The following is a 22,709-nucleotide window of genomic DNA, read 5'->3' as shown; positions in this document are numbered from 1 at the left end:
AGAGAAATCAGGCTTCCTGGAGGCATCATTGTAATGGAGGAGATGTGGGAGTTCTATCTGAGGTCTGAGGAGGTAGTGATCCATTAAAGGGAGGAGGTGGTAGCTCTTAGGAACTTGAAAAAAATCAACCTATGAAGCATGTTCTTATAGACCAGCCTGTGCCAGCTTTATCTGATTAAGTAAGCAACGTTCTCTGCGTCACACAAAACAATTTACCAGGTTAGTAAACAGAAGGATGATCAGGAAAATGTGATCAGAGGCAATAATCTCTTTGCTGATCACATTTGGTGGAAGTATTTTTTTAAATTTCTTTAAACAAGGATGAATTAAATGAACAAATACATTACAAATGTTATTACTTTGGCAGATATAAAACCTATTGCAGTATGACCTTGTTGTGGCAGCCAGTACCATAACTGCACCAGCTGCTCTGCTGACTAAATCTTCCAAAAAAACTCCCTATGTAACTCCTCAAAATAATTATACACTATTCTCAATTCATAGGTCACAATCCAGACCACAATTACCGTGTTTGCAGTACCTGGGGAAATTACCACTTTAAAATCTTTGATGGAGATGTTTATCATTTTCCTGGAACCTGCAATTATGTCTTCGCTTCCCAATGTTTGAGTACTTATGAGGAATTCAACATCCAGATGAGGCGTACCACTGTTGATGGCCTTCCAAGGATCACTCAAATTGTCATGAAAATTGACGGATCAGTTGTTGAAGTACATAATTCAACTATTTCAGTCGATGATAATGTGTAAGTATTTTGTAATTTAATGCTTTCATTTTGCTTTTTTCAACATATAACAATGTAACAGAACATTGCATAGTGTAACGGTTGAAGGGTGAGTTGTAGAATCATAGAATGTTACAGCACAAAAACAGGGCATTTAGCCTATCAAACCTGCACCAGTCTTTTTCTCCACATGAACCACCATCTAATCCTATTCTCCTGCTCACTCCCCATACCCCTTAATATGTCTCTTTTACAAACACCAACCTAATTCCCTTTTAAAATAATTTCTGGATTCTGCATCAACAACATTCTAACCACGCTTGTGTAGTAATTTGTTTCTCTAACTTTCACTTTAATTCCTTTTGTGATTAACTTAAATTTGTACCTTCCTGTTACCATCTTGCTGACCAATGGAAACAATCTATCACTAGTTACCCGCTCGTGACCTTTCGTGATCATGAAACATCTATCAGGTCATCCCTTAAACTTCTTAGCCCTGGTGGAAAAAAATAACTCCTCAAGTCTCACTTTGTAACTATGCCTCTTCATCCCTGGTACCATCCTAGTGAAGCTATGCTGCATATTTTCCATTGCTTTTGTGTTTCCAATAATGGGTGCCCAAAGTGTGCTCAATACTTCAACTTTAACAAAGCTCTTGTTCAAGTTCAACATTACCTCCTTGCTTCTTTAATGTATGCCTCCAGCCAAACAACAAGGATTCCATTTGCCTTTTTAATGCCTATCTACCTGTGCTGTTACCTTCGATGATTGGAGTATCTGCACACCAAGACCCCTCTAATCTTCTACATCATTTAAATTCTAGCCATCAAAAGTGTTCATCTTTTGCCTAGTTTTATTTCCAAAATGTATTACCTCACATTTCTCAATTGAACTGCTTCCATCTGTCTACCTAGCCAATTTGGTGTCATCAGCAAATTTTGATATTATTCCCTCAGTTCCTAAATCCACCAGTTATATATAAAGTAAGTAAGAGCAGTCCCAACATTGGACCCATGTGAAACATTGCTCACCACAATCTGGAGCCAATATAATGAAAAAACATCGATTTCCATGTTTTATCCTGTTGTGTATGACATTGATAACAGGAGCAAACAGTCTGTACAGCAATGCACATGGTGTCCGTAATAAAAGAGGGGAACTGGAGGCAATAATACATTGCAAAGAACCAGATATAGTAGGGATTATTGAGACATGGCTACAGAAAAATCAGGACTGGGAATTAAACATGGAAGGGGATAACATAGCTAGAAAAGATAGAGAGGGAAAAGGGGGAGGTGGACCAGCTATACTTATTAGAGATAACATAATGGAAGTAGAAAAAAGTGATGCAGCCATCAGTAAGACAGAAATAGAATCCATGTGGAGAGAAAAAAAAAAGATAAATTACACTAATAGGGGTAATAGTAGAAGGGAGGCGGAGGAAGAAATATGCAAACAAAATTAGGGAAATGAGTAAAAACATAGAATAATAATCATGGGGGATTTCAACTACCCCAAAATTAATTGGCCAGAAGAGGTAGGTAAAAGGGATAAGGGACTGGAGTTCCTACAATGTGTAAGAAGCCCAAGGGACGATTCGCGACTGGATCTAGTAATGGGGAATGACCAGAGCAGATAAGAGAAATAAATGTGGGGGAATATCTAGGCAATAGTGACCGTAATATAATAAGCTTTAAGATAATAATTGAGAAGGACATAAATATGACGAAAACCAGGGTAATAGATTGGAGAAAAGCTGATTTTGAGGGGCTGAGAATAGAACTTGGGAAAATAAAATGGACAACAATATTGGCAAACAATGATGTAGAACAGCAATGGGAAATATTTAAAATGGTGCTCAACAGAGTGCAGGAAAAATATATTCCACTAAAAGACAAGAACAAACTAAACACGAATGAGACACCATGGATGAATAAAGACATAAGGGAAAAATTGACGGGAAGGAAATAGGCATACGCTAAGTACATAGACAGCAGGGGAAAGCATGTCAAGGGAGACTATCAAGCGATTAGGAGAGAAGTCAAAAACACAATCAGGAAAGCAAAGAGGAACTATGAAATTAAATTATCAAGGAATATAAAACAAAATGGTAAAATATTCTGCAGGCACATAAATAAAAAAATGAAAGTCGGGATGGAAATAGAGCCACTGAGGGATGGACATGATAAAGTCACAGGTAGCGATAGCGAAATGGCAGAAATATTAAATAATTACTTTTCTTCAGTATTTACCAGGGAGACATTGGACGATGAGGTTAGAAATTATATAACCCCATTTAAAATAAAAAGAGGAGAAATATTAAGTAAACTAATCAAACCCAAAGAGGATAAAACCCCTGGTCCATATGGATTGCATCCACGCATTTAAAAAAAAATTTAGAGAAGAGATAGCAGAGGCACTATTGCACATAGAGTCATAAGAGTCATAGGGGGAGAAATTGGGTTGTTAGCGCCACCGATTATTGCCTAAAGAGGCCGAAAAGTGGGGCGATAGCCAATTTCTGTGTGGTCGCAGGGAACCTAGCACCTCGCCCCATATTGATCATGCATTTAGCGCTGGCGCAAAAGCTTAGCGCGCGCTCGCGGGCGCAGGCTGATCATGACTTCATTCCATGGTGCAACGCCTTTTTAGCGCACCGGACCGGAAATTGGGTGGTACCCGCCTCTGTTGCGCCTGGCGCTAATAGTGACAGCTCACTGGAATGTTCCCCAGGCACTCTCGGAGTAGGGGGGCGCTGTTTAAAGGGGACACCACTGTTCTGAAAACGTCAGCCCTTTTGTGAACGCAACTTGTTGGCTGGTTTGATACAGTTGAGCAGCTGCAGTGCTAGAGCCTTATTGCCATTCAACCAGCGGTGCCAGAGGACCTTTAGCCCTGTGAACATTACCTAGCTGCTGGTAAGAGCTTACAACCTTAACCTTGATCACTCTTATTATGGGGGCTGCTCTGGAAGGGAACATCCTGCTGCTAGAACATCTTGAGAGGGCACAGAGACGGAGGGAGAGAGGGCCAGGAGTGGCCAGATGGAGGAGGGCCAACAGACGTCGCCACACCAGACCTTACGCAGCGAGGGTTTTCAGACAGCAGTTCTCCTACCACAACATGTTGGAGCAGCAGTGTGTCAGAAGGCTGCGATTCTATAAGGAGGTGGTGACTGAGCTGTGCCAGCTGCTTCAGGATGATCTTCTGCCGCGCATACGGTGCAGGACATCTCTGTCGGTGCCTGTAAAGGTTACTGTAGCCCTCAATTTCTTTGCCAGCGGCTCCTTTCAGGCCGCGACTGGGGACATAGCTAACATTTCCCAGTTTGCGGTGCATTGCTGCATCCGCCAAGTTACAGATGCCCTATATAACAGGAGGCGGCAATTTATTTCGTTCCCTTTGACACCGGAGAAGCAGCAGGAGCACGCAGAAGGCTTCGCGGCAATAGCTGGCTTCCCCACGGTGCAGGGCGCCATTGACTGTACGCACGTGGCTTTGCGGGCGCCTGTGAACAATCCCGAGGATTACCGCAACCGCAAGGGGTTCCACTCCCTTAATGTACAGCTGGTGTGTGACCACCGGCTGCTGATCCTCGCGGTTAACGCACAATTCCCTGGCAGCAGCCACGACGCTTTCATCCTGCGTCAGACCACAGTGACAGACCTTTTCGAGGCCCCGGCTCACCCACGAGGCTGGCTTCTCGGAGACAAGGGCTATCCTCTGTGCCCATGGCTTATGACCCCGCTACGTTCGCCCAGCACCCAGGCAGAGGAGAACTACAACTCCAGTCATCAGGCGACGCGGAACACTGAGGAGCACACAATCGGCGTGCTGAAGCAGTGGTTCCGATGTCTCGACCATTCGCGGGGCGCCCGGCTGTACTCGCCGGAGCGAGTCGCCCACATCGTCGTTGTTTGCTGCATGCTCCACAACCTCGCCATCCAACGCACCCAGCCAATGCCAGCCGAGCTTGAAGGACCAGCAGAGGAGGAGGAGGAGGAGGAGGCGGAGGCGGCGGAGGAGGAGGAGGAGGAAGACGGGAGGGTTCCCGAAACTGGAAGGGCCGTTCGTCAGAGGCTCATAACGACTCGTTTCTAGGCCCCACTGACGGATTGCTTGGTGTGTTTGGGAGAGGACTGTCCGGTTCACCCAAAGCCTATGAAGGACAGAATAAGTGTAAATAGTTTAGATGTCCAGTGTAAATAAAAAAATGTCTTTATTTTCAAAAAAGTGGAGCCTTCCAACTACATAAAGCAATTGCAGCAGAAAGCAAATCTAATGAAATAACACTTAAGTAACGGCTTAACACATAACTAAGGATTTAACACTTAAGTAACGGCTTAACACATAACTAAGGATTTAACACAAAAGTAACGGCAAAATACATAACTACGGATTTAACACATCAGCAAGGAAATACAACTTTAATGTCTGCCAAACCCGCGACAGTAACCAACACATCCCCATCATTCACAAGAGCTGTAGAGGGCCTTGAAATGTTCAACCTCGCCATCTCCGAAGCTCCCTCTACTTTTGACCCCTTGATGGGCTTCGACTTCTCTCTCTGGAACGCCCCCTTCCCTCCCTGCAGCTCCTCCTTAATTGGACCCCAGTGGCTGCATCAAGGCTGGGGGAGGCCTGCTGAGTGGCCGAAAGCACAGAAGCCCCTGAGGGATGGGCAGGACGACCTCTGGGCTTGGAGGGCCCGGGTGCTGACTGCTCCAACTGCTCATGGGCGGATGCAGTCTGTCCTGCAGGTGGTAGCAGCTGCAGTGGAGGCGTGCCAGTGGTGGCATCAGGAATGCTGACATCCTGAGAGCGGACACCTGCTCCGTGGGCGTGCGACACACTGGCACTCTGACGGGGCAGCAGCGCAGCATGCGCCCCAATCGGCTGGCCCACAGATTGATGCCCTGCTGTGGTGCTGCAAGGGCCCCGGGTAATCCTACCTGATCCTTCAACGGTGGCAGCAGTCAATGCTCGCGTGGCCTCAATCTGCGCCTGCATGAGGCCAGCGAGTGACTGCGTGGCAGGTGCCAGTGCTTCGATGAAGCCCTGGAAAGTCCTTCCCAGTGCTTCGGTGAAGCCCTGGACAGTCCTTTCCAGTGCTTCGGAGAAGCCCTGGACACTCCTTTCCTGTGCATCGGTGAAGCCCTGGACAGTCCTTTCCTGTGCATCGGAGAAGCATTGGACACTCCTTTCCAGTGCTTCAGAGAAGCCCTGGACACTCCTTCCTGTGCATCGGTGAAGCCCTGGACAGTCCTTTCCTGTGCATCGGAGAAGCATTGGACACTCCTTTCCTGTGCATCGGTGAAGCCCTGGACAGTCCTTTCCTGTGCATCGGAGAAGCCCTGGACAGTCCTTTCCTGTGCATCGGAGAAGGCCTGCGCACTCCTTTCCTGTGCTGCACCGAAGTCCTGGAGACTCCCTGCCAGTGTACTGCAGCGATCAGCTCATTGTGCCTGAGCCGAGCCTGGGCGCTCATTTCAGCTAGGGACCGAACCTCCTCTGCGCTCTGTGCAGCAGTCATGGTGGCCTGACTCGGCCTCCGGGGAGACGGCCCCCAAGCTTCCCTTCCCCCCCTGCGTTGGTGCAGCCCGCTGGTTCCTGGAGCTGGTTCCTCATCAGAGGCACCCCCCCCCCGCTCCCCTCCAGGGAAGAACTATCCCCACTCTGCAGCTGGCGTGCCTCCCCTGAGGCTGGCACGGAAGGTCCGGCTTCCTCCAGCTGGTCGCCTCCGGACTCAGTGGGACTGGCAGCTTGAGGGCCCGGCTCCCCATCTGGTGATGCAGCATCTGAAAGCAGGGAGGTTGAAGAGTGGCTTTAGCGAGAGGAGAGGGTGGCAGCAAGGGATGCAAGATTGGTGCAATGCTATGACATGGGTCCACAGTGAAAAAGCATGCCGGTGGGGGGTCACAAGTGGAAGGACACAGATCAAAAAGGTCATAACCTTACCATCGCCGTGCACAATGGGGTCGGCTGCTCCACTAGTGACAGAACCAGTCAGGCGGCCGCCAACAATCTGGTGGACTCGCTCCTCCAGGTCCGTCAGGTTCTGGAGGTTTGGAGGTCCTCCACCGGTCCAGAGCTGTTCTCACCAGTTCCTTGCCAGCTTGGACTGCAGGAGAAAGGACAGGAAATGATGAGACATCATGGCCTCATCTGTCATGTCATGCCCCCCTTGGTGGAATAGCCCGGACATCATGGCCTCATCTGTCATGTCATGCCCCCCCTTGGTGGAATAGCCCTGACATCATGGCCTCATCTGTCATGTCATGCCCCCCTTGGTGGAATAGCCCTGACATCATGGCCTCATCTGTCATGTCATGCCCCCCTTGGTGGAATAGCCCTGACATCATGGCGTCAGCTGTATGTGCAAGTGTGTTCCCAGAAAGGGCCATGGGTGCGTGCTGACAGATGGCCAGTGGGGCATGGCGCACCCATTGGCCAAAAAGTCAGGTGCAGAAGAAGGCATGAAGAGGACTGCAAAAACATCACTCACCCTGACGACCCGAGTGAGGTCGTTGAATTTCTTGCAGCACTGCAATGGAGTCCTGACCACCAAGCTGCTGGAGTTCACCCTCTGAGTGATGGCCCTCCATGCTCTGCGGTAATCCTGCTGACAAGGCCTCCTGCCATTGTCCGCGTACAGGACCGCTCAACGGCACTCCACTCCCCCTACCAATGCATCTAATGCATCATCCGTGAAGCGCTCTGCTCTTTGCCTTGCCCTCTCCATCCTCAGAAAGTTTTTAGTGCCAAACAAAACACAGCGCCGAAATTCAGTTCTGCAGGGCGCAGAGTGTGGCTGCTTATCCTTCTGGACCCACCCCTTTAAGAGCTGGCCGGCTCCTGGCTCTCTCGTGATCATCGATGATTGACTGCGCCTGCGCTGCACCCGGTCACCCCGATATTGAGTTGCACCGCCATGTTAGTGCCCTAAGTCTACCGTGCAACGCCTGATTTAGCGCCGCGATCACCTTAGGGGCGCTACGACCCAATATCGCGCTAGGTGGCGCTAAATTGCGCCTGGCGCAAAACTTTGCGCAGCGCCAAGTCTAACGCCCCAAGCGGGGCTATACCCAATTTCTAGGCCATAGAGTCATAACGGCACAGAAGGAGGCCATTCGGCCCATCGAGTCCATGAATAATTCGTTAGAAAAAGGTGTAGTGCCACGATACCTAAATTTAAGAAAGCAGATAGAACATGTCCAGGGATCTATAGACCAGTCAGTTTAACATCGGTCGTAGGAAAAATAATGGAATCCTTGTTAAAGGAGAAAATAGAAAAACATCTAGAAACCAAAAATATAATAATGAATAGTCAGCATGGATTTCAAAAGGGAAAATTTTGGTTGACCAACCTCATTGAATTCTTTGAAGAGGTGACAGAGAGAGTAAACAAGGGTAATGCAGTAGATGTAATTTATCCAGATTTCCAAAAGACCTTTAATAAGGTGCGATGCAATAGACTAATGAATAAGGTCAGAGCAAATGAAGTCAGGGAACAGGTAGCAAAATGAATAGCTAGCTGGCTGCATGACAGAAAGCAGAGAGTAGGGGTAAAGGGAAGCTATTCAGAGCGGCAGAAGGTGGAAAGTGGTGTCCCGCAAGGATCAGTGCTGGGACCACTGTTGTTCACAATTTATATTAACGATTTAGACTTTGGAATCAAAAACACAATTTCTAAATTTGTGGATAATATCAAATTGGGGGGAGGGGGTTAGTAAATATTGAGGAGGACTGCAGCAAATTACAAGAAGACATTAATAAACTTGCAGAATGGGCATATAATTGGCAAATGAATTTCAACACAGAGAATTGTGAGGTATTACATTTTGGGAGGAAGAATAAGGAGTTCACATGTTACTTGGAAAATAAGAATCTAAATGGGGTAGAGAAGCAAAGGGATCTGGGAGTACAAATACACAAATCACTAAAAGTAGCGATGCAGGTTAATAAGGCCATAAAAAAGCAAACCAAGCACTCGGGTTTATTTCTAGAGGGATAGAATTGAAAAGTAGAGAAGTTATCCTAAACTCGTATCGAACCTTGGTAGGACCACACTTGGAGTACTGTGTACAATTCTGGTCATCATATTATAAAAAGAATATAGAAGGACTGGAGAGGATGCAAAAAATATTTACAAGGATGATACCAGAAATGCGAGGTTATACCTATCAGGAAGGGATGAACCGGCTGTGTCTCTTTTCTCTTGAAAAGAGAAGGCTGAGGGGGTGACCTAATAGAGGTCTTTAAAGTTATGAAAGGTTTTGACACAGAGAGAATGTTTCCCCTTGTGGGGAAGAGCAAAACTAGAAGCCATCAATATAAGATAGTCACCAAGAAATTAAATAGGGAATTCAGAAGGAACTTCTTTACCCAGAGAGTGGTGAGAATGTGGAACTCGCTGCCACAGGGAGTGGTTGAGACGAATAATATAGATGGATTTAAGGGGAGACTAGATAAGCATATGAGGGAGAAGGGAATAGGGGGTTATGCTGATAGAGTTAGATGAGGAAGGATTGGGGGAGGCTCGAGTGGAGCATAAACACCGGCATGGACTGGTTGGGCTGAATGGCCTGTTTCTGTGCTGTATTTTCTATGTAATTCTATGTAAAAACGCATCAGAATGTGTATCATGGGCATTTGCATTGTAAAGCTGGCAGTAGAGAGTACATAGTTCTGAGTTATTCCCGAATCACTTCCAGGTATAATCTGCTCTTGAACAGAGTTCAAGAGATCATTCCCCTCCAAAGAGAGGCTGATTATCTCTACATTTCATTCAGTTTTGAAAATCTTTGTTTCAGAGCAAAGGTTTTACAATGCAATAAAAGTGAATCTCAGCCTAACGCTGCATGAAACTTTTCACACATTTTTAAGTTCAAATCAATACAACAACTGGAACTGACACTTCTGAGCACCCACATCATAGCAAGTCTTCCCAAGACAATTGCACACTGAGCAGGAATAAAGCTCACGGAAGTCACCAAAGATGTGGTCAAAGAGATAAGTTTTAAGGAAGTTTTTGAAGGTGGGAAGATATTTAACAAGGATGAGGGGTTTTCTGAAGATAATTTTATAGTGCAGAATTAGTAAACAAGAAGAATTTTTTCAAGTCAATATAAATAAAGAAAGAACTTTCATTTATATCGTACTGGAAAATGAACTCCAGTCAAGGTTGGTGAGGATGGGATAATGGGTGAGAAGGATAGAATGCGAGTGACGGAGTTTTGGATGAGTTGGAATTTGTGCTGGAGTAGGGTGGAGCTAGGCGTGTTGGACAGAGTTGCAAATGGAATTAAGAAACAAGGAATCTGTTTTGTAAATAATCACATCATTATGCAGTTATTGAGACCATTAAATTACAAACCATGTTGAAAACTGGGATAACTGCTTGTTTTTCTTATCCTAGGTTAATACTACCTTACACCCATTCTGGAATAATGATCGAGAAAGTCAGCAATTACACCCGTATCACTGCAAAGATCGGCCTGACTCTCATGTGGAATGGAGATGATGCCCTCATGGTATGAGAATTTCTACATTAGCTGAAATTTAAACAGATATAGTATTACAACACTAAACATGTTTCACCATTCTATTTTCATAGAGTTCTTGCTGTGTTTCAAATTCCTTATCATATGTAAATGATGGATGTTGTGTTTTTCCCTTTCCTCCTCCTCATCAGTTCCTTTCTTAGAACCATTTTCCTTTCCTTAATTGAGAGAGCAGGCAGGTGCCTGATTCCTAGGCATCTGACGGTGCTGCTCTTCAGCCAACTGTTGAGTCATTTGAGGCTGATGCAGTTTGACTCTTCCTCTAATTTTCATTTGATCTTCTTTCTGTAACCAACTGCCTCCTCAAACGTCTCTCCCCAAACACCAAGTGTGAAGAGTTCATGGATTTCTTTGCAACTGAAATCGAGTATCTCTGTGCAACCTCTTCCACTATATCCACCCCTTCCCCTTGGCCCCAGTCTGCTGCAGCCTTCCATGCTTCTTCTTAGGCTGCCCCTCGGAACCGAGGATGACTTGCTTCCACATTAAAAATGAGTTCTCAGGTTACTGATGAGTCCAATGCCGAACCTACAGTCTCTGTCACAGGTGGGGCAGACGGTAGTTGAAGGGGCGGGTGGGTGGGGTGCTTGGGTTGACGTGCGCTCCTTGCACTGCTTGCGCTTGGCTTCTGCTTGCTCCCGGCGAAGAGACTCGAGGTGTTCGGCGCCTTCCCGGATGCTTCTCCTCCACTTTGTGCGGTCCTGGGCCATGGATTCCCAGGTGTCAGTGGGGATGTTGCACTTTTTCAAGGAGGCTTTGAGAGTGTCTTTGAAGTGTTTCCTCTGCCCACCTAGGGCTCTCTTGCCATGCCGGAGCTCCGAGTAGAGCGCTTGTTTTGGGAGTCTCGTATCGGGCATGCAGACGATGTGACCCGTCCATTGGAGCTGATCGAGCGTGGTCAAAGCTTTGATGCTGGGGATGTTGGCCTGAGCGAGAACACTGACGTTGGTGCGCCTATCCTGCCAATGGATTTGCAGGATCTTGCAGAGGCAGCGTTGGTGGTACCTCTCCAGTGCTTTGAGGTGCCTGCTGTACATGGTCCATGTCTCTGAGGCATACAGGAGGGCGGGTATCACTGCTGCTCTGTAGACCATGAGCTTAGTGCTGGGTTTGAGGCCCTGGTCTTCAAACACTCTCTTCCTCAGGCAACCGAAGGCTGCACTGGCTCACTGAAGGTGGTGTTAGACTTTGTCATCGACGTCTGCCCTTGTTGACAGTAGGCTCCCATGCACTATAGCTCTGAACCCCCATCTCTATGCATCTTCTCCCCATCTCTCTTCCTGCCCTCTCCAAGTTTATATCGGCTATGAGACCCACCTCCATCTCCTTTAATCCTCTTTCCACTCAACATCAGACCACCCAAGTATCTTTCCTGCCCCCATGCTAGCTTATGTTGTCAGTAATTCCCTATCTTCAGCACTGTCCTTCTTTTCAAAACTGCCGTGATCACCCCCATTTTGAAAATTATTTTTTCCATCCTTAACAATTAGTACTCCATCTCCAAAGCCCCTTTCATCTCAGGACCATGAATGTTTCGTCACCTTTGCCCATCTTTCCCCTAACAGTGTGTTTGAATCCATCCAGTCCAGTATCTGAGCACCACACAGCAGCAAATCAGCCCGAACCAAAGTTATGACAAACATCCTCTGTGACTGTAACCATGGTGCTTTTTCCATCCTTGCCCTCTTGACTTCTCTGCAGTGTTTGACATGGTCAATAATGCTACCCTCCTCTAATGCTTCTCTTCTGTTGTCCAGATCTGCGGAATTTTCCTTGCATTGTTCCAGTCTTACCTGAACATATTGGCCTAGAAATTCACTAGCCTTAGCGCCGCTTTTGAGGCGCTAGAGGGACTAGCGCCAGAGTTATGGCCAGTTTAAAAATTCCCTGGGGCCCTAAATCGGCGTTGCACCGGTAGCGCTGCGCCGGCACCGATGACGTCATCGGTGTGCGCAGCGTCCCGGTTGCCGTGGTAACCCGCCCGAACTCCGAAATTGACTTGCGGCCGCCTCGCCCGTGGCAGCCGCAAGCAACGTTCTGGCAGAGGTGCCTTACTCCAGTTTGCGCCGGCGCATTAAAGGCCCCGCGGCGGCCGGCCACTTTCCCGCCGGCCGCCTGCCCGCAGCTCCCTCCCCGGACTTCCCCCCCCCCCCCCCCGGAACAGATGCAAGCCCGGCACTTGTCCGAGGTGCCGGGCTCATTTTTAAGCTGATTTGCGCGGGCCGCGGCCGGGTGCAGGCAGCTCCTCCTTAACGGGAGGAGGAGGCCTGCACGTCCCCAGCCTGCCGCACCGCATCGGGTGCCGCAGCGCCGGAATTGCGGCGCGAAACGGCAGTTAGCGCCGATGTACCGCCGCAAAGACCCTTCAGTAGCGTCGGCAGCCGTTTGGGCGCGGCGCCACTGAATTTTTGGCGCGCGCAGGGGACTTAGCGCCGGCACTAACTTCCGGCGCTAAAGCCCTGGCTAAGCCAAAACCCAATTTCTAGGCCATTATGGTCACTGTTTGCAAAATGCTCCCTTACTGTCAGATTATTAATTAATTCTGGCTCATTACGATGTCTAGTATGGACTGTTCCCTTGTTGGTTCTAAAACATATTTGAAAGCTGTCCTGGATACGCTCTATAAATTACGATGAGCTATTTTGCATCTCCCAATCTATGTGAAAATACATGCTTCTCTGGTCTCCGTATTTAATCATCCCGCTACTACATCACTACTATAAGGAGATGTATAAACAACTCCCACCAGAGTCTTGAATCCTTTGCTGTTTCTTAATTCTACCAGAGTGTTTCCACTGCCTCATCACCCTTACTGATATTCTTTCTTTCAACTGCTGTAATACTGTCTTTTAGCAATATTGCTACTGCTACTTGTTACGTCCGTGTATAATCAGACACAGACTGCGGAGAACGGTACAAACGGTGTTTACTCAACGTGGCTCAGACTGCAACTGAACTGTACAGATTACTACTCAACGTTATATACAGGTGTGGTCACTGCCGGTACTACAGTATACATGAGCTGTAAAAAGTAGTTCCCTCCCTTAAAGGTACATACATTACAATTCCTCCCCTTTTAGATTAACAGTACCATAACACTCATTTAACAATTAAATATCAAACTAATTACAATTAACACTTTTAACATGCAACATTAGCTGAAAATAGTCTATTTATAAATTCAGTCTTTGGGGAGGCTTCCTGATCCTTTCTGGATAGCGCCTTTCCCAAGTGTCTTGCTCTTGGTGCGGAGGCGATTTTGGCCCCCTGTCGTCGGTTGGTTCATCAGCTTCCAATGCTACTGTTTCTGGGGTAGATGCTACCTGTACGTCGGGTTCATCACCAGGTACGTATGGGTGAGGCATGGGGTTGACTTGTTCCTGTGACTCTAGGACCTGGTCAGCATGGCGTCTCACGATGCTCTCCCCAACGTCCACTGTGTACATTAGTGGGCCCTGCCGTGTGCATATCGTTCCTGGCTGCCATTTTTCTGTTCGGTAGTCGCGGGCCAAGACTGGTTGCCCTACATTGAAGCTCCTTGTTGGCTTCTCATGGATGTGCTGGAATTGCTTACTCTCAACATCTCTTCGTACGTTTGGTCTGAGCAAATCCAGGCGAGATCTTAACCTTCGGTTAAAGAACATCATGGCTGGGGCCTGGTTGGTGACTGCATGTGTCGCATTCCAGTAGGCGAACAGGAAATTGTCCACCTTGTGCTGCAGCGGAATGTTGTCATTGTACATAGCCTTTATTGCCTTCTTAAAGGTTTGTACGAACCTCTCAGCCAATCCATTTGTGGCTGGATGATATGGGGCGGATGTGTAATGCCTTACCCCATTCTTTTTCAAGAACCTCCGGAACTCTTCGGACACAAACTGTGGTCCGTTGTCGGAGCAAATCTGTTCTGGCAAGCCATTCCTGGCAAAAATGGTCCGTAGGACTGCAATAGTTTTCTCCGTGGTGGTGGAGGACATTTTGATGACCTCAGGCCATTTCGAGTGCGCATCCACGGCTATTAAAAACATTGAGTCCATGAATGGACCAGCAAAATCAATATACACCCGTTGCCATGGAGATGAGGGCCACTCCCATGGGTGTAGAGGGGCCTGTGGTGGTGCATTTTGGACTTTCTGGCATCCTGAGCAGCTCTTGGTCAGGTCCTCGATTTGTTTATCGATTCCCAGCCACCACACATAAGCCCTGGCTAGGCTTTTCATTTTTACCCCTCCCAGATGACCCTCATGAAGCTCATTGAGCACTCTATCCCTTAACTTGGGTGGAATTACCACTCGGGATCCACACATCAAGGTCCCCCGGCACACTGACAGCTGTTCTCTCCTTGTTGAGAATGCTGGCAACAGTGAGTCGCCATGTGCTGGCCATCCCTTCACCGTCAAATCATATGCCCGAGACAGTGTCGGGTCATTTCGGGTTTCCTTTTCGATACAAGCGTTAGTTACCGGTAGGTATTCAACTATAGTTGAATGGAACATTTCGACAGGATCCACTGCTGGTGCTTCCTCCGCAGTAAGCAGTGGCAGGCGTGATAGCCCATCAGCATTTCCATGCTGTTTCGTGCCCTTATATTCAATCTCATAGTGGTGCGCCCCTAGAAAAAGTGACCATCTTTGTAGTCGTTGCGCAGTCATCGCCGGAACGCCCTTCTTTGGATTAAAAATAGAGACAAGAGGCTGGTGATCAGTCAGCAAGGTGAATTTCTGCCCGTGCAGATAGTGATTGAACTTTTTCACTCCCCACACTAGGCTGAGGGCCTCCCTGTCAATCTGGGCCGTCTGAGAATTTGTGCGACAGCACCGCTCCAATGCCGTAGCGTGACGCATCACATGCCAACCGAATTGGTAATGCTGGGTTGTAATGGGCCAATACCTCTTTCGATGTGATTAGTGTTTTGCTCTTCTGGAAAGCTCGTCTACATTCGTCACTCCACTTCCATGGCACCCCAGTTTGCAGTAGGGTGTTCAGTGGGTGTAGTATTGTAGACAAATTTGGCAAGAACTTATGGTAGTAGTTTACCAGCCCGAGGAACGACCTCAGTTGTGACACATTTTCTGGTGCTGGAGCCTTGACTACTGCCTCAATCTTCTCTGGGGACTTATGTAACCCCTCTTTATCGATAACGTGGCCACAATACAAGATCTGTTTTCTAAAAAACTCGCATTGGGGCGGTTAGCTCGGAGCCCATATTCCTGCAAGCTAGTGAGCACTTGCTGCAGGTTGGCAAGGTGATCACTGTCATTTTCGCCCGTGACCAGGATGTCGTCCAAATAACACTGGGTCCCTGGGATCCCTTGCAGGACTTGTTCCATTGCCCTCTGCGAAATAGCCGGAGCTGATGCTACCCCGAATACCAGCCGGTTGTATTGGTAGAGACCTTTATGGGTGTTGATTGTGAGGTATTTTTTTAATGCTTCTTCTACCTCCATTTGCAGATACGCCTGGGCCAGATCAATCTTAGTGAAGCGTTTCCCTCCAGATAGCGAGGCGAAAATATCTTCAATCCGCGGAAGTGGATATTATACAGTGTGAAGGACCAGGTTCACTGTTACCTTAAGTCCCCACAGATGCGAACCTTCCTTGGTTCCCCAGGCGTGCTGCTCAACGACTTTTTCATCACAGGGACGATGGGTGTAGCCCACTCGCTCCAGTCTACCTTGGGCAGTACACCTGAACGTTCCAGACTCTCCAGCTCTGCTTTGACGGCTGGGCGGATCGCATAAGGTACCAGTGTGGCCTCCTGTTATCAGATGCCCACTCTCACCTGCATGAAATCAGGATGTCCTCCAGTAATATCCTGAATAGGTCTCAAGCATAAAGTTGCTTGCTGCATTATTCACAGTACTGTAATACAGAGAGACATCCACCTTGAGGAGCAACAGCAGGAGTCCTCCAAATATTAGGAAGAGATCCCACAGGAGGCTGAAGCAGAAGAGAAGCCAGCACCAGTTGCCCTTTTACCATTTGCTAGAGCCACTCATCAAACTTTGATAAAGTAAACTCCCACCTCCCATTTCGTGCAATCCAATACAAACCACACCAGAACTAGGACCAGCCTGCTCGTTCCACAGCAACGCCATTCCTCAGTACATTTTTTACTTCAGCATCATCAATCAAAATTAAAACGCACAACATAAAAATTATTCAAATTTATTTCTTGATCAAAAATGGAAATGTCCCTCAAATAGTGACCTCTCCTAGTGCTCTCTTCCTATCACTGGTAGAGTTCTTGCTTTTCGCATGCTTCGTCTTGGTACTAACCCATTGGCGGGAGCAGGGAAGATGGCTGCTGGCTGAGTATCAGCAAGATGCTCCTGAGATCAAGATGGCTTTCAAACTCTGTGAGTAAGGCCCTCAGGTGGGCCTTGTTCAGGTTGCTGCTTTTCTACTGGCATAGAGGCAGCCTGGTCATAAGAACATAAGAACATAAGAAATAGGAGCATGAGTAGGCCATTCGGCCCTTCGAGCCTGCTCCGCCATTCAATGAGATCATGGCTGATCTACTGCCTCAACTCCATTCACCGGCCCTATCGCCATATCCCTTGATGCCCTTACTAGTCAGAAATCTATCGACTTCTGTTTTGAAAATACCCAATGACTGAGCCTCCACAGCCCTCTGGGGTAGAGAATTCCAAAGATTCACCACCATCTGTGTGAAGAAATTTCTTCTCATCTCAGTCCTGAATGACCTACCCTTTATCCTGAGGCTGTGGCCCATGGTTCTAGACACCCCAGCCAAGGGAAACATTCTCCCAGCATCCACCCTATCAAGCCCTGTAATAATTATGTATGCTTCAATGAAATTCCCTCTCATTCTTCTGAATTCAAGAGAATACAGGCCTAGTTTACTCACTCTCTTCTCATACGACAGTCCCGCCATCCCAGGAATCAATCTTGTGAACCTTTGTTGAACTCCCTCTATGGCAAGTATATCCTACCTTAAGTAAGGAGACCAAAATTGTACACAGTACTCCAGGTGTGGTCTCACCAAGGCCCTATATAATTGGAGTAAGACTTCTTTACTCCTGTACTCAAATCCTCTTGTAATGAAGGCCAGCATACCATTTGCCTTCCTAATGGCTTGCTGCACCTGCACATTCACTTTCAGTGACTCATGTACAAGGACACCCAGGTCCCTTTGAGCATCTGCATTCTCCAATCTTTCACCATTTAGGAAATACTCTGCTTTTCTGTTTTTTCTACCAAAGTGGATAACTTCACATTTATCCACATTATATTCCATCTGCTATGTTCTCGCCCACTCACTGAGCCTGTCGAGATCCCCCTGAAGCCTCTTCACATCCTCTTCACAACTGACACTGCCACCTACCTTTGTATCATCAGCAAATTTGGAAATGTTACATTTAGTCCCCTCATCCAAATCATTGATATAGATTGTGAACAGCTGGGGCCCAAGCACCAATCCTTGCGGTACCCCACTAGTCACAGCCTGCCATCCTGAAAAAGACCCGTTTATCCCTACTCTTTGTTTTCTGTCTGTTAACCAATTCTCAATCCATGCTAGTATATTACCCCCAATTCCATGTGCCCTAATTTTGTTCACCAACCTCTTGTGTGGGACCTTATCAAAGGCCTTCTGAAAATCCAGATACACCATATCTACCTGTTCCCCTTTGTCTACTCCACTAGTTACATCCTCAAAGAACTCCAATAGGTTTGTCAAACAGGATTTACCTTTCATAAATCCATGTTGATTCTGCCCAATCTTACTATTAGTTTTTAAGTGCCCAGTTATAATCCTTTATAATAGATTCCAGCATTTTCCCAACTACTGATGTGAGGCTAACAGGTCTGTAGTTCCCCATTTTCTCTCTCCCTCCTTTCTTAAATAGCGGGGTTACATTTGCTATCCTCCAATCTGCAGGAACTGTTCCAGAATCTATCCCAATTGCCACCTCTTTCAAAACCCTAGGATGTAGGTCATCCGGTCCTTGGGATTTATCGACTTTTAGTCCATTAATTTTGCTAGTACTGTTTTTTTACTCGTAATAATTTCTTTAAGTTCCTCATTCTCGCCAGACCCTTGGTTTTCTCGTATTTCTGGGAGGTTTTTTGTGTCTTCTTCCGTGAAGACAGAAACAAAGTATTTATTTAATTTCTCTTCCATTTCCTCATTCCCCATTATAAATTCTCCCGTCTCTGACTGTAAAGGACCTACATTTACCTTCACCAGTCTTTTCCTTTTAACATACCTATAGAAGCTTTTACAATGCGTTTTTATATTTTTCGCTAGTTTTTGCTCATATTCCATTTTCCATTTCTTTATCAATTTCTTGGTCCCCCTTTGCTGATTTCTAAAAAGATCCCAATCCTCAGGCGGGCCACTTTTTCTGGCAACTTTATAAGCTTCCTCCTTTGACTTAATACTAGCTTTAATTTCTTTTGTTAGCCATGGTTGGATCACTTTTCCTTTTGTGTTTTTATGCCCCAGAGGAATATATGTTTGTTGCTTTCTCTCATGTTCGTGGGCAGTCATAGGTGTGGGTCTCAGGCTACCGTGGATATGTTGAAGAGCCATCAACATCAGCCTTGTGCAACTCCATCCGGTATCTGCTCCCTGCCGCCCTGACACAGATTTGTGGGTGAGCAGACACCATCGCAGGAGTGACATCTTGTAAGCTCCTGTCTTAATTGGCCAATCTCATTAGCAAGCCCTCCCACTGAGGAGGTAACATTGCAAGCGAAGGCTTGAATTGCTATTCAGCATTCATGAGAGATGCTATGACTGGCATAATGGCCATGAGGGGCTGAATTGCAGATGGCCGATGAGCTGTTTTTCATTTCAAGGCTACAGCACTTTTTCAGTGTAATGCATTAGTACCCCACACATGCATGTTTTGGACACCTCCATGTTTTGGAAGCTGTGGGGCAAATCACCCAATGACTAACAACTTTTCATGCTCTGAAAGCATTCTTCTTTCAAAAGTTGGGTTCTGGAGATCTGGATTCCAGGAACCACCAGTGCTGATGGGGGTGAGCTCTCCCTCCATCAAGGTGCGTTCTCTTCCTCATCGACCATCTTCCCCCATCCCTGCTCACCTATGCTCTGTGCATCATCGATCGTGCTATTCTCAAACAGACTGCCTAAATACCCAGAGCGAATGGATGATGCTTGCTCAATCATGATGATGTGATGAAGTTTGTGGTGAGAAACTTGGTGACTGGACTTGTGAGGGCTCTGGGACAGCCATACTTGCAGAGACATAAAAACAGCAACAATTTTCATTTATATGGCGTCTTTAATGGAAAACATTCCAAGGCACCTCACAGAGACATAGGGCTGGATTTTCATTTAGAAGTCGGGAAGGAGGCGGGACTACAACTTTCGGGTTTTAGTCCCGCCTCCATCGAGATGTGGCCAATCCACGCGATTTTCCCTTGATTGACCTTGTTGAGACCACCCAGCGGGCTCAGCAGGCCAATTAAGGGCCACCCGGCAACAGGTGACGTCACAGACTGAAATTTCATCTGTCAAGACGTGTTGACAGATGAAACATCAGTGTTTCACAGCTGTTTGAAGCTGTCAAACACTGACAGTCTTACTCCTAACCTGAGTCCTTCTACGCAGACTCAGTAAGAAATCTCGCCGGCACTGAAAGCTGAAGGCTGTCACTTTTGACAGCTCGCGGCCATTCTGCTTTCTGTGTCGGCTGAATGATGGACTCCCGAAGCCTAGAGGAAGGAAGGCTGTGAAGGTAAGTACAGGTAATTTAAACTTCTTTACACACTTTAGACACACCAAACACACTTACCTTTGCACTCATGCACCCATCACTCACCTGAACACCGACATCTCGACCCCTCCAAGTCCTTCAACCCGACGGCCCGCCTCCTCTAACCTGGCGTGGTTTGGAGCCGTCGGGAATCCCACACGACACCCTTCAAAATAGGAATTAGGCTAAAAACTGCCTGTTAACTACCTGTTAACAGGCAGTTAATTGGCACTAATCTCTTCCCGCCTCGGGTCGGCGGGTCCCAGTGCGGGGCGGATACCCGCCTCCTTTGAAACTTACGTGGAGGTGGGTTTTGGGCGGGATGGTGTCAGGACCCCCGAATTCGGGATTTTTGCCCCCCGCACATCTAAAAGCCCGCCTCACGGCACACTGAAAATCAACCCCATAATTTTAATAAAAGAATGCTGAGCCATACAAGAAGATATTTAGATAGGGGAGCAAAACCTTGGTCAAAGTGTTGGGTTTTAAGGAGGGGTTAAAGGAGGAGAAGGAGGCGGAGAGGCGGAGGGGTTTAAGGAGGGAATTCTAGAGTCTCGGGCCTAGACGGATGAAGACATAGCCGCCAATGGTGGTGTGAAGGGAGGGTAAGTTGCATCAGAGGAACAGAGAGTTCAGGGGGGGAGGAGGTTGTAGTGTTGTAGGAAGTTACAGATATAGGGTGGGATGAGGCCATGAATTGGTGTGAAGATGAGGATGTAAATTTTAAGGGTGAGATAATAAGGGATTGGGAACCAATGTAGATCAGCAAGGCCAGGAGTGATGGGTGAACAGGACTTGGTGCAGGATAGGATACAAGCAGCAGAGTTGAGCTGAAGTTTACAGAGGGTGAAGGATGAGAGGCTGACCAAGAGAGCATTGGAATAGTTTAGAGTGGCGATGTGGTAGAGATGGTATCCTGATTAGAGAGATTCAAATATTTGAAACATAGTGTTGTTGAACCTTTTACATCCAGCTTAACCATCAGACAGGGCCTCAAATTAACATTTCATCTGAAAGACAGCAACTCTGACGATCTATTAAAATAATTTCCATTCAATGTTTTCTATTAATGCTCTGGTATTGTTTTTACGTTAGTCAAGAGTTGACAAGAAAGACCACCACCTATTGGATAGTTGAAATTCTAACACTTGACAATTGACACTTTGGGGGCGATTTTGCCAGCCCTGGGGAGGCGGGTATGGAGGTGGGACTGCCGGGAAACTGGCAGAATCTTGGGGCGGGTGCCCATCCCGCCCCCAACCCGCCTCCGTGCCATCTTCCCAGGAGGCGGATACTTGACCCGCGCTGGGAGCCACCTCTTCGAGGCAGGAAGGGAATTAGTGCCAAATAACTGCCCGTTAACAGGTAGTTAACAGGCAGTTTTTTGGATAATCCCTATTTTGCCACCTAAAGTGTGAGCTTCCCAACAGCTCCGAACCTCGCCAGGGTCAACGAGGCGAGCCGTGGGTCTGCGGGGGTCGAGGGGCTGAGATATCCAGTGTGCAGGTGAGTGATGGGTGCATGTGTGCAGAGGTAAGAGTTTGAGGTGAGTCTTAAGTGTTTTAAAAGCTTTACTTACCTTTGCTTCTTCCTCCAGGCTTCATCCCTTCAGGTCTCGGGAGTCCCTCATCTCACCGGCAGAGAAAGCAGAATGGCCGCTGCATTCTTCAATGCAGCAGCCTTCTGCTTTCTGCTCAGGATAGATCTCGAAGTAAGCCTGTGTCCCAGGTCTCAACTTAGAAGACAGATTGTCAGTGTTTGACAGCTTCACAGAGCTGTCAAATGATGACAATTCATCTGTCAAAAGCTCTTGACAGGTGAAACGTCATTCGCTGACGTCATCTGTCACCGGCTTTCCCTTAATTGGCCTGCTAAGCCCGCTGGGCCTCCATCACGTCCCCATTGGCAAAATCACCCCCTTGGAATCTAAAACCTGTGTATGGTCAATGCTGCCATCTGGTGGGGATACATTGGCAATATCATTTATCAATCGAAGCCATAACTGATGTAAACTATTGCAATGAGCATAGTGTTACTCATATTAACAAAAAAAATTATAAATATAAAATTATATCCCAAGAATATTGTTATTAAAGGTGATTCATTTTTAACTGTTGCATCCCAAACCCAGCAGCCCCATTCTTTCTACCTAGGACAGCTGGAGCGACAGATTTAACAGCAATTGATGGAAATTGGGTCTGGATAGGCAGGAGCAGCTGCATTGTGAGAGATCAGTCCACAATCGAAACAGTGGCTCTGGCAGGAAAGCCACTTTATATCCAGCCTGCTGGATATAAAGTTATAGCAAAAGAAAATAATTCATCACTTACATGTTTTTAGTTGACACAATTTTAGTGATTCTATCATTAATGACACTTAAATCATTCAGCTTCTTCAAAACTTTCTCATTGAAAGAATTTTTTAAATATTTTTCATAATTTACTTGAAATGTAGCTCACATTGCATTTTCTAATGTTTTTCTCTTTTGCATTAGCTTGAACTAGACCAGCGGTTTGTCAATACAACATGCGGGTTGTGCGGTGATTTCAACGGCATCCGTGATAATGAATTTTTTTCAAATGGTACGTGTAATGGGCACTACCCATCACATTTGATTGTGTTATGTTTATTACTAGATGCATGTTGTTGATT

General features: G+C 46.8%; 1 protein-coding gene across 1 annotated transcript in view; it reads left to right on the top strand.

The window, feature by feature from the left end:
- Nucleotides 1-22,709, top strand: part of LOC147106545 (mucin-2-like) — a 94,622-nt gene that overhangs the window by 8,150 nt on the left and 63,763 nt on the right. Inside the window, 3 exon segments of the mRNA XM_086008475.1 lie at nucleotides 505-766; nucleotides 10,164-10,278; nucleotides 22,552-22,639. Coding sequence (XP_085864601.1) covers nucleotides 505-766; nucleotides 10,164-10,278; nucleotides 22,552-22,639 — 465 coding nt within the window.

The sequence above is a fragment of the Somniosus microcephalus genome, chromosome 15 (assembly GCF_052327205.1).
Source record: "Somniosus microcephalus isolate GS21.2 chromosome 15, FLI_Smic_1.0, whole genome shotgun sequence".
Taxonomy (NCBI): Eukaryota; Metazoa; Chordata; class Chondrichthyes; order Squaliformes; family Somniosidae; genus Somniosus; species Somniosus microcephalus.
This window is presented reverse-complemented; position numbering and strand designations above follow the sequence as displayed.